The sequence below is a fragment of the Mus caroli genome, unplaced genomic scaffold (genome assembly GCF_978045245.1).
Source record: "Mus caroli unplaced genomic scaffold, Mus_caroli_1 scaffold_5, whole genome shotgun sequence".
Classification (NCBI taxonomy): Eukaryota; Metazoa; Chordata; class Mammalia; order Rodentia; family Muridae; genus Mus; species Mus caroli.
The window spans coordinates 94,870,604-94,883,098 of NW_028227260.1; the positions used below are offsets into that span (position 1 = coordinate 94,870,604).

The 12,495-nt window shown below is 46.2% G+C and overlaps 1 protein-coding gene across 3 annotated transcripts in view; it reads left to right on the forward strand.

Annotated features, from left to right (window-relative positions):
* Window positions 1-10,630: 10,630 nt before the first annotated feature.
* Pdzd4 (PDZ domain containing 4) overlaps window positions 10,631-12,495 on the forward strand; it is a 30,391-nt gene continuing 28,526 nt past the window's right edge. For 2 of the 3 annotated variants that reach the window (XM_021153226.3, XM_085838150.1), the window contains exon 1: window positions 10,635-11,360. In XM_021153226.3, coding sequence (XP_021008885.1) covers window positions 11,301-11,360 — 60 coding nt within the window. In that variant the 5' untranslated portion in view covers window positions 10,635-11,300. Of the gene's footprint in view, window positions 11,361-12,495 lie in introns of all 3 variants that reach the window. The other variant, XM_021153223.3, reaches the window with a different exon arrangement.

Sequence of the window (12,495 nt, forward strand, 5' to 3'; positions counted from 1 at the left end):
GGGGGCTGGAGAGATGGCTCAGTGGTTAAGAGCACTGACTGCTCTTCTAAAGGTCCTGTGTTCAAATCCCAGCAACCACATGGTGGCTCGCAACCATTCGTAACGAGATCTGACGCCCCCTTCTGGTGTGTCTGAAGACAGCTACCGTGTACTCACAGATAACAATAAATAAATCTTAAAAAACAAAAACAAAAAAACAACAACCAAGCCTCATCTTCCCCATGTCCAATGCCAGTCTATTGAACCCTTCCTTAGGAGCAGGTACTTCATGTATGTGAATTTAAAAGCCTGACTTAATTAATTGCTTGCTATAATTTAGTTTGACCCTGATTTGGATCAGTGGTTTTTCTACTGGCATTTGTGGGATTAACAGCGGCAGGACATAGATTGTTATTCAAATAGATTTACCTGGCTGTCACAAAACTGAATATTCATTTGAAAGAACTGATATAAGGCAGTAGTGGCACACACCTTCAATCCCAGCACTGGGGAAGCAGAGGCCAGTCAATCTGAGTTTGAAGCCAGCCAGTTTTCCTCTCCAGCCCAGGAAGAATATTGTTAAAGGCAAATACAAATTCTAAAGCAGAGGCTTAAAGACTTCAGTTGAGGGCTGTCGAGATGGCTCAGTGGTTAAGAGCACTGACTGCTCTCCAGAGGTCCTGAGTTCAATTCCCAGCAACCACATGCTTGCTCACAACCATCTGTAATAGGATCCGATGCTCTCTCCTGGTGTGTCTGACTGAAGACAGCTACAGTGTACTCATATACATTAAATATATATATATATATATATGTAAACAAAGAAATAAACAAAAATGATCTTGGTTGAAAAGAAGGGGGAGCTGCTCTTTCTCCTTTTCCTTCACTTACTGAATTCCTTTCTCTATCCTTTTCAGTCTGTGTAAATCACTTTTAATGCCTAAAGAGGCTATGACTCACTTTCCCACTGAGGGAGATCTCCTCTCCTTGGGGACCTAGAGCCACTCTTCGAAATGTAATAATGGCTCATTCTGGAAGGCGATGTACTGGTAGGCAGACTTCCAAATTTCATTTCCCTGACCCCATTTCTGACCAGAGAGACCTGCTCCCTTTCTCGTCTGTATTTGTGGAGAGGCTTTGAGGGGTAGGAGTGGGAGGTCTTCATAGCCATAAAGAAAGCAAGTTTCTTTTTTGTTTTTAAAGATAGTATTTCTCTATTATGTAGTCTGGCTGTCTTGGGATTCACTATATAGACTTGGTTGGCCTTAAACTCAAAGACGTCCATCTGGCTCTCCAGTGCTGGCATGCACACGGAAGAAAGCAACTTTCCACAGGGTTGTGTCATCTAAGTATCAATACTGAAGAGGAGAAATTCCTTCATGAAAATGCTTACTTCAGTGCAGTCTTCAAATTGAACTCAAGTATGGTGTACATGCCTGTAATATTACCCCACAGAGCAATGGGCATGGGAGCAGGAAGGTTGGGAGTTAAAGGCAAGCCTGGGCTACAATAAACACCTCTTGCCTCAAGGGAAATACTGAGAACCTCATAAAGCACAATGGTAGAGCTTTTTCAGGGAAGTCCTGAGGACCCAACCCAGGGTCTCAAACTGTAAGGATCCATGATTCGCCAAAGAATGATAAGATTCAAATAGTGTCCAGCGTCCTGGGGTCTCCTATTACTAAAATAGAGAGACAACCAAGTGAGCTCGCAGGCCCGATTTAAGGCAAGTTAGGAGGTTCCGGGGTAGATGAACTTTATCTTGCCCCACCTCTAGGGACATTCCATTACTAGGCCATGGGAGCTGGAAACTTGCTGGGGAGGTCTGGAAACTGTTGCTGAGGAAGTCTGGAAACTGCTTCTAACCCATTGTTCTTGCCTTAGGCCAAGTGGCAAGTCAGCTTCTGAGGTCTGAACTTGGCTGGACTTGCCCAGTTCTTGGGCCTAGAGTCCTGTACTGCCAATTTGAAGCCTGTCGTGGAGTCAACTTGTCTCAAAACAATGCTCTACCACTGATGTACTGAGTCATCTTTTCTTTCCCAGGCACCAGGTATATTTTTGCCAAGGTCAAAGCAGCTGCAGCAAATATAAGTGTGGGGCTGGATGATGAAAACCAAATATGGAATTGCTGATAGGTGACAATAAGAGTCCAAGCATTGTGAGGGTATGTGCCCAGCATCTTTCTTGTTTTTTCAAGTCAAGTTTCTTCTGTTATCGCCCTTAGTTGTCTGAAAACTCACTCTGTAGTCCAGGTTGTCCTCTGCCTCCTGAATGCTGGGATTAAAGGTGTGTACCACCATACCCAGTGCCTGAGGATATCTTGACCCTTCAAATTATATTATGGATACATTTTTGAGAAAACTAGTAGCCAAAGCATTTCTATATGAAAAAAGCAATGCTGCACGTATTGCCACACCTGAATTCAAACTGTACAACACAGCTCTATTGGCAAAAGCTGATACTGATAAAATCTAGGGATCTTGATCAGGTTCATTTTTCAGGGAAGTCCTGAGGACCCAACCCAGGGTCTCAAACTGTAAGGATCCATGATTCGCCAAAGAATGATAAGATTCAAATAGTGTCCAGCGTCCTGGGGTCAGTTAAAGAGTTAAAAGGCAATTGTTGGGTAACAAGTCCTGATCAGGCCTTGAACTTGTTGAGCCAGTTCATCAACAAGAGGCCTGCTGGTGGGAAACAAAAGCTAGCTGCCAGGTGTTTGTCTCAAGTCAGGAATGTGCCACCTTGGAAATTTACCACCTTTATTATCATGGCCCATCTCCCTATTTTTCTGCCCACCAGGGGAGTCTAACTAACTCCTAGTCTCTTAATACCTTAATCTGAAATTTGAAGCTCTGAAGTTGTTAGTTAAAAACACTTCAAGATATAGGTATAGATGGGGACTTTCTAAAAAGACCTCAGATAGTTTAGAAAATAATAGCAAGAATTGACAAAAACAAAAAAAAACCTTTACAAGCCGGGCGTGGTGGCACACGCCTGTAATCCCAGCACTTGGGAGGCAGAGGCAGGTGGATTTCTGAGTTTGAGGCCAGCCTGGTCTACAAAGTGAGTTCCAGGAAAGTCAGGGCTACACAGAAAAACCCTGTCTCAAAAAAACAAAAAACAAAAAACCAAAAAAAAAAAAAAACCCACAACAATCCCAAAACCCTTTACATAGCAAAGAAACAAGAGTGAAAAGATATACTACTGAATGGAGGAAAAAATCTTCAGTAACTACAGATCTGACAGGACATTATTATCTAGAACATATAAAGAACTTTAAAAATGGGCTGGTGAGATGGCTCAGTGGTTAAGAGCGCCGACTGCTCTTCCAAAGGTCCCGAGTTCAAATCCCAGCAACCACATGGTGGCTCACAACCATCCATAACGAAATCTGGTGCCCTCTTCTGGAGTGTCTGAAGAAAGCTACAGTGTACTTACATATAATAAATAAATGAATCTTTAAAAAAAAAGAAAAAAAAAGAACTTTAAAAATTAAAGACCAGTGGGTCTAGAGAGATACTTAGTGGTTAAAGACACTTGCTGTTTTGTTTTGTTTGTTTGTTTTCGAGACAGGGTTTTTCTGTGTTGCTATCCTGGAACTCAGGCTGTAGACCAGGCTGGCCTCGAACTCAGAAATCTGTCTGTCTCTGCCTCCCGAGTGCTGGGATTAAAGGCATGCACCACCACTGCCTGTCTACTCGCTGATATTGAGAGGCTTCTAAGTTCAGTTCTGTTTTTTGTTTTTTGTTTTGGTTGAGACAGAGTCTCACTTTGTAGCTCAGACTAGCCTCAGAGTCATATTAATACTTCTGCATCAGCCTCCCATATGCTAGGCCTATAGAGACAAAATCCATTGCGTAGCCCAGTTTGTTTGCTGGCAACAAGGTCTCATGGAGACTCTGACCTTGTACTCACCCTTTTAAACATCTAGCAGAAGCTGCTAAGGACTGATGTAATAAAAAGCAGGGGCTGGATCTATAAACACTGTTCAGTGAAGAACAGCCACAGTCTTCCATGAAGAAGAGCTGACAGATCCTAGTCCTCTTCATCCACACCTGTGGTGGTCTTAACTGACAACCACATTCTCAGTCGGTCCGGTCCCAGTAGCTGTCTCAGGAATGGAAAAGCATTTTTCAACCTGTCTCAGCACAGTGTGTAGCTGTCTTTTACTACTTTGTGGGTTCTTCTTTCTTCCACCCTTCTCCATCCTTTTTTTCTTCTGCCCTTTCAACCCCATAACATTAGATTAGGGGGAAAACGGATAAAGAGGAAAAGATAGAGATCCCTGACTAAAGGCAGAGTCTGGAAAGGGGGCGACATTATCATTAGACTACTTCCTGCTGACTGAGGGCATCAAGTTCCTTGGGGCAAATCAGAATATCTAATTTCTTCTCTTCTTCTTCTTCTCCTCCTCCCCCTCCCCCCTCCCCCTCCCCCCCCTCCTCCTCCTCCTCCTCCTTCTTCTTCTTCTTCTTCTTCTTCTTTTTTGGTTTTTCGAGACAGGGTTTCTCTGTGTAGTTCTGACTGTCCTGGAACTCACTCTGTAGACCAGGCTGGCCTCGAACTCAGAAATTTGCCTGCCTCTGCCTCCCAAGTGCTGGGATTAAAGGCATGCCCCACCACGCCTGGCTTGTTTCTTTTTTACTTAACAAATCAGGACCAACAACAACCAACCAACAACCCACCTATCAAGGTGCTAGCATTTATATACTGAAAATATCCCCAACATTCCAAACATGACACAATCTCAGAAACTATCTTCAGCTGGAAAAACCATGCCCTGCTAGAGCCTGAGGCAAATCAGTCACTGCTGTGGATGATCTGAAGCAGCCCACATCTCTACATCTGGGATTAAAATGAACATATATTTTTATAATATTTTTGTGCTTTTCAAAGAAACCAAAATTCCAAAATTGTCACTATAACAGTGCCATGGAGTTATTCTGACACTGTTAGGAAAAAAAAAAAAAAAACCCTGATCTTGGCGCATGCCTTTAATCCCAGCACTCGGGAGGCAGAGACAGGTGGATTTCTGAGTTCGAGGCCAGCCTGGTCTACAGAGTGAGTTCCAGGACAGCCAGGACTACACAGAGAAACCCTGTCTCAAAAAACCAACCAACCAAACAAACCAAACCAAAAAACATATTTCAAGGAATTTGTGAAAACAAAGCAGTTTTAAGAAAACATATACTTAAATTTATCTTATAAGTATAGATGTTTTGCCTTCATATATGTTTGTACACCATGTATATAACTGATACCCATGGTAGTCAAAAGACGGTGTCAGATCCCCTGGAACTGGAGTTTCAGATGTTTGTGAACCAACATGTCTATACTGGGAATTGAACACAGGTCTTCTGCTACAGCAACATGTGCTCTAACTAATTAATTAACTAACTAATTAATAGAGATAGGTTTTCTTTCTATAATTATAGTTGTTTTTGAACTCACTATGCACAACAGGCTGACCTCAAACTCACAGATATCTGCCTACTTCGGCTGGGATTAAAGGCATGTGCCACCTCTGCTTGCCTGGCAAGACTGGCTTTTAAAGTCCCCTTATTATGATAAATTCCTGTTGTTTTCTTCCGTAGGTCAGGACTTGCCTCCTTCCCAACTTCCCCACCTCATTGGTTCAGGAAAGCTTTATTTAATGAATATTCTGAGGTTTGAGATTTGGGCTCAGTCACATGCTGTTTGCAACTTCCCAAACTCTCAGAATTCTGAAACAGCAGGTGTCAGCCCACAGCTGGTGAGGGGGAAGGGTCCTATTATCTCCTTCTTATCTGTAACTCCAGAAAAACTCTAAAAGCACCTCATACTGAAAATGAATCACAATAATTTGTTTCTTGCACTAATAAACTCTGAGAAAGATTTAAGATTTTACTTTATGTGTTTGGTTGTGCCTACATGTATGTGTGCACCATGTTTGTGCCTGGTACCCTGAAAGGTCAAAAGAGGGTGTTGGATACCCTGGAACTGGAGCTATAGGACAGTTGTGACTTTTTTTTTTTTTTTTGATGTGGAATCATCATTGTAATTTTTAAACAGACTCTTCTTGGTCTCATATCTATCATAGCGGATTTTTTTTTTTGTATCCCCAGTGTTATGTTTTGTAATGTGGTGGCATGATACATCTGGAGGGGGTGCCTTAACGGGCTCATGCTAGGGCATCCCACCCTGTGGGTCTAGTATAAAATGAAGTTTATTTTGGGGCATGGGAGGGGGAGGGAGGGAGGAAAGGAGGAAGAGAAAGAGGAGAGAGTGAGAAAGAGAGAGGGAGAGAGGGAGGGGGAGGGGAGAGAATGGGGAGGAAGAGGGAAGGAGGGAAGGAGAGGAAGAGGAAAGAGGAAAGAAGAAAGAGAGGCCAAACAATCATTTTACAACATGCCAGGCTCTTACCTGGCTGTTGCTAGGTAACTGTTGGGTGGAGCCTAGAAGAAATGCTAACACCCAGAATCTATTTACTTGATTCTTTTTTAGAAATGTGGTGGGCAGGGGATGTCAAATGGTAGAGTTGTCATAGCTTTCTTTTGGTCTCCTTTAACTCTATTTCTGTTTGTTTGTTTGTTTTTGAGACAGGATCTCACTGTGTAGCTCTAGTTGGCCTGGACTTTGCTATATAAACCTGGGTGCTTGAACTCACAGAGATCTGCCTGCCTCTTTCAGCCACCAAACCTAGCTTTTTGTTTTTGAGACAGAATCTCATGTATCTCTTTCTCTTAAATTCTCACTTATAATACAACAAGAAACTAATTTAAAATTTTTATGCTGGGCAAGGAGGCATACACCTTCAATTCCAGCACTCAGAAGGCAGATCTCTTGAGTTTTTGGCTAGCCTGGTCTACACAGGACAGCCAGGGCTCTTATACAGAGAAACCCTGTCTTTCAAAAACAATAAATAAATAAATAAATAAAAGAGAGATTAATTATGTTAGTATTTCTGTGTGCACCACATATGGTGCCCATAGAAGCCAGAAGAGGATGTTAGATCCCCTGGAACTAGAGTAACAGACAACAGATAATTGTGAGCTGACCTGTAGGTATTGGGAACTGAACCTAGATCCTCTGCTAGAGCAGCAAGTGCTCTTAACCATTGAGTCATCTTCCAGTCACTCATCAGGTTATCAGGTTACTTTTTTTTTTTTTTAGTTTTTCGAGACAGGGTTTCTCTGTATAGCCCTGGCTGTCCTGGAACTCACTTTGTAGACCAGGCTGGCCTCGAACTCAGAAATCCGCCTTTCTCTGTCTCCCAAGTGCTGGGATTAAAGGCATGTGCCACCACTGCCCGGCTCATCAGGTTACTTTAAGTTCATTTATTTGTTCTTTTTTAAGTAGTCTTGCCTCTGTTAGCATTTTATCTAAGCTCTGCCCCACAGTTACCTGGCAATAGCCAGGTGTGCCTGACTCATTATAAAAGGGGCTCCTCGCTCCCTCTGCTCTCTCTCTTTCTCTTTTTTATTTTTTGTTTTTAATTTAATTTTATTTATTTATTTATTTTGAGACAGGGTTTCTCTGTGTAGCCCTGGCTGTCCTGGAACTCACTCTGTAGACCAGGCTGGCCTCGAACTCAGAAATCCACCTGCCTCTGCCTCCCAAGTGCTGGGATTAAAGGTGTGCCCCACCACCGTCCGGCTCTCTTTTTTAAAGATTTATTTATTATTATAAATAAGACACTGTAGCTGTCTTCAGACACCCCAGAAGAGAGCATCAGATCTCATTACAGATGGTTGTGAGCCACCATGTGGTTGCTGGGATTTGAACTCAGGACCTTAGGTCAGTGTTCTTACCTGCTGAGCCATCTCTCCAGCCCCACTCTGCTCTCTCTTGCTCTTGCTCTGTTGCCTTCTCTGTCCTCTTGCCCCTTCCCCCTTCTTTCTCCATTCCCCCCCACACATGTTCATGGCCGGCCTCTTCTCTCTCTCTCTCTCTCTCTCTCTCTCTCTGCCTTTCTCAACTCCCCTCCCCATGCCTGAATAAACTCTATTCTATAGTATACTGTTGTGGCTGGTCTCTTAGGGGGAAGGGATGCGTCAGCATGGGCCCTTGGAGGCACCCCCTTCCCCCATACCTGACTACACCTCCACCAAACATATTCCTTCTCTCCATATCTTTTTATAAACACAACAGCCTCAAACTCAATTCTCAAATAATGAGATTACATGCATGTGCCATTCTGTTCTGTTTGTTTTATGTGGTGTGCATATGTATACCTGTTTATGTGTGTATGGTATGTGTGTATGTATGTGGAGGCAAGACATCAACATCAGTTGTTTGTCTCAATTGCTCTCCACCTTCTTTTACTTATGTAAAAAAATTAAAATTATTTTTCAGTGCTAGGGATTGAACCCAGGGCCTCAGTCATGCTAAGCACTTGCTTTGGCCCTGAGCTTATTCTTTTATCTTTTGGCTTTTGTTGAAATAGGGTTTGGGGGCTGAAGAGATGGCTCAGCGGTTAAGAGCACTGACTGCTCTTTCAAAGGTCCTGAGTTCAAAAAGAAAAGAAAAAGAAACTTAAGAAGAGCAGAAAAGCAACTCTTGTGTTCTTTCCAGCAATGGAACAAGGCATGCTCATATAAAGAAGAAAAGAGCTCTGGGGCTGCCTCCATTTGCTTCCTCAATGTTATATGAAGGGTGACCTGTATGTGTTTAAAAGATTTTTTTTATTTTTACGTGTATGGATGTTTTGCATGCAGGTATATATGTGTGTGCATGTACTATGTGTGTATCTGGTGTCTGTGGAGGCCAGAAGAGGACGTAGGATTCCTTAGTAGTGGAATAACAGATTGTCAGCTACCATGTAGATGCTGGGAATCAAATGAATCCTGTCATCTGCAAGAACAGCAAATGCTCTTAACCACCGAACCTTCTCTCCAGCCTCATATATTATGTACTTTTGAGACAGGGTCTCATTGTGTAGTCTTGGTTCATTTGGAATTTGCTATGTAGCAAGACTAGCCTTGAACTTGTAGAGGTCCCCCCACCTCTGCCTTCTAAGTGCTGGCATCAAAAGTATGTACCATACTTGTTAGAGTTTTCTTTTTCTTTTCTTTCTTTCTCTCTCTCTTTTTTTATTGTCTTCAGCTGTAAAGTGATCACATGCCACTTTTTTAAATACTTATTTATGTATTTATCTATTTATTATATGTAAGTACACTGTAGCTGTCTTCAGACACTCCAGAAGAGGGCATTAGATTTCATTACAGATGGTTGTGAGGCAGAGCAGGAGGATCTCTGAGATGGAGGCCAGACTGATCTACAGAGCAAGTTCCAGGTCAGCTAGAGCTACATAGAGAAACCCTGTCTTGAAAAAAAAAAAAAACACAGAAAGAAAGAAAGAAAAGAAAGAAAGAAAGAAAGAAAGAAAGAAAGAAAGAAAGAAAGAAAGAAAGAAAGGAAGGAAGGAAGAAAGGAAGAAAGGCCTGTGCTAAGTTCTGTGGGCTAGGCTGGGGGAAAATGTTTTTGATGACTGGTCATGACCTTGGTGAAATACATACAATTAGAAGGTAAAAAGATTTGGAGAAGATATTTCTAAGAGACTGCTCTTGAAGTAAGTTGATCTAGATCTTATGCTGTAGGCATGAGGAAGCTCAAATTACAGGGCAGAGGGGGCTGTTGTGGCAGTAACCATGATGGAAGGACTAGGGTCCATCTCCTCTCCCCAGGGCTGATCTAAACACAGTGCCTCCCATCCACAGACATTTGTACTGAGCTCTCAAAAAGGGTATTCCTCAGGAAGACCTACTGGTCATCTCCTGAAAGGCTCAAGTTTTGCTTTCTGGGAAAGACAGTTTATAAGCACTCATATTTCCTTTCTGGATTTCAGGTTATTCCTATTTCTGTCTTTTGAACCAAAGTGGGAATGGAAAGGAAAAGTATTGAAGCAGCCTCCCCCAATACTGTTAATTAAACATTTCTATGCTGCTATAAATTCCCTCACTCGCCAGAGCCTGGAGATAAAGCACCAGGCAATTTTATCAAGGGATCTTCTGCAGGTAAGAGGGCTAAGCAGCTCTCTCAGGCAGCCTCTGGGAACCTAGCTTTCAATGGGTCATTGTTTTCTAGCCAAAGGCCATCTTTTCTTCTGGTTTATCAAGAAGAGGGGCAGCCTGTGGGAGGGAAGAGGCTAAAGGAGAAGTGTGAGGAGGGAAGACTGGAACTGAGAAACAGATAGCAGTTTCAGTGCAAGCAAGGGGGGTGCCCATAAAGGCCCCAAAGAATGAGGCTTCTCTGTAGTTCTCTTGCCACCTACAGCACCCCCACGTTTTTCTTCTAAACAAAGGTATCCGTTTCAGAGACAGCAAGTTAAAGCAGGGAACCAGTCTTTAAAGAGAGACAGAGGAAGGAGTACAGACATTGGGGCTGATACATTTAGAACCTGGAAAAGGGGTGAAATAGCCTCTCCTTGAGACCAAGGCCCTGAACTCTCTTCAGGAGACCAGGGAAGCTTCTTCTTCAGACAGGATCCTCTTTTTTCAGGGATACACCTAGCAGACAGGTCCACTAGACACCTCGCCCTCGGACATTGGCATTATCTGGTCTCAGGGACTCAGGCCCCGCCCTCAGCTCCCTGCGCCGACTCCTGAGGCCCCCTGCCGCTCCCGCCCGCACCCAGCCTCTGCTTCTCCCACGCGCGTGCGCCCCTTCTCTGCACACCTCCCCCGCTGTTGCTGCGGGCGCGGGCGGGCGCGCGCGCGCGCGTTCCGGTGTCCCAGGCAGGAGCTGGAGACAAGCGACCGGCTGTGGGCCAGGCTCCGAGAGAGCGCCGTGAGCCACAGAAGCGGGACCCTGCGAGGCTACAGCTGGCGTGGGCCTGGCCGCCTCTCCGTCGGCGGGCCGGGCCACGTCGCCAAGCCCAGAGGCTGGACTCCCGGGGCTGATGGCCATGGGCGGGAGCTGGAGACGACAGCGGCAAAGGCAGCGGCAGCGGCCGGCCCCGCGGGCGGGGAGCCGTGTGGCCCACGGCCCCTGACAGCCCCTGACGGCCCCGGCGGGCAGGCGCGCTCCCGCGCCTCCTGGGGTGGGGGGGGCCGTAGCCAGGCAACGCCCGGCGCGCCCGCCCATCCCCCGCCGCCCTTTTTTTCCCCTGGCTGGGTGCGAAGGAGCATGCCTGTGTCTGGCCTCGGCCAGCAAAGAGTTAAGTCGAGAGGCTTGGAGCTGCCTTCCTCTTGGGGGCGTGCCCCCCTCCCCCGCTAGGCGGCTCGGCCCCCCGGGGTAAGGTATGGCCCCGGGCCCAGGCCCGGGACCAGTGGTCCCACGCACTGGCCAGTGAAAGATACCTTCCTCTTCCCGCTCTCCTCTTTCCCTCGCCGGCCAGCATCATGGGATGTAATATGTGTGTGGTCCAGAAACCGGAGGAGCAGTACAAAGTGATGCTTCAGGTAGGGCGCCTGGGCTGCTGGGGAGAGGGTCGCAGCCGGACCTAGGAAAACTGTAAACCCCGAGGGGTTGGGCCAGGTAGAGTCAAGAAAGGCAGGTGTGGGAGGGCTCGAGGGCTCGAGAGAAAAAGGTAGGGAGCTGATCTCGCCCTCAGATTACGGGTTGCTGGGTGCTGGCGCCCTGTGGGAACCATCCAGGGATGGAAGGAACTGGGTGAAGAAGATATGTAGGTGTTCAAGGCACATCACCTGGCACTCCGAGTGCGTAACGACCTCTAACCATGTGTCCAGATCAGCCCAGGTGGGAAGTTAAGATTCTGTCCCGGGACAGTGAGGCGCTCAGTGGCCCGCGCGGGATGGAGGTTGCATAGCAACGGTCTGGATTCCCCGCACATGGTTCCAGGGATGGACCCTGACCCAAAGAAGCAGTGAAGTGCCTGCGGGACAGAGGCCGAATTCCGGGGCTGGCAGGCCAGATTTAAAACGGCATCAATGGAGCTGTTTGAGTCCCCATTCTTGGGTTTGAGTGCCCATTCTCCCATCCACTCTCTAGACTGACTCAGTCACGACTGTCGATTTCAGGGCCTCAGGCATTTTGGGTGAGTGGGTGACGCGGGGATCGACCGGTGGTGCCCAGCACGTGCTCTGTCTTATGGCATTCGCTTTGGCCTGTTGGGCCTTGAGGACAAGGAGGGTGTTGAAAGCGACGCGTGCGGGGCGGCAGGAGACACCCTGCTGCCCGCTTGCACCTTGAGCCACCTTCTCAGCCACGAGTGGGGTTTCCTTGCCTGTGCGTGGCGTGACTACGTGAGTGCGTGCCTGTGCCCCGTCTGTGTGTGCGCAGAGGCTCGCCAGCCCCGCGCGTCTATACTTTCTGTGTGTGCACCCTGAGAGTACTTTAGTGAAATGTGTCCAGGATGATGTGCACTGAAATATACTAGGGCTGAGTGTAGAGATAAGAGGGAGTCGGGACCAGGAGCCAAAGTGGGAGCAGACAGGTGAGTCTAGTGACTTGTGCCCCAGCTATTGAACTTGTTGATCCGAACCAGGGAATTAGTGCGCGCAGGTGTTGGCTGGGGGAGAACCTGTAGGTTTCTGGATGAATAGAGGAAACACCTTCAGGAACGTGGCGGGAGTA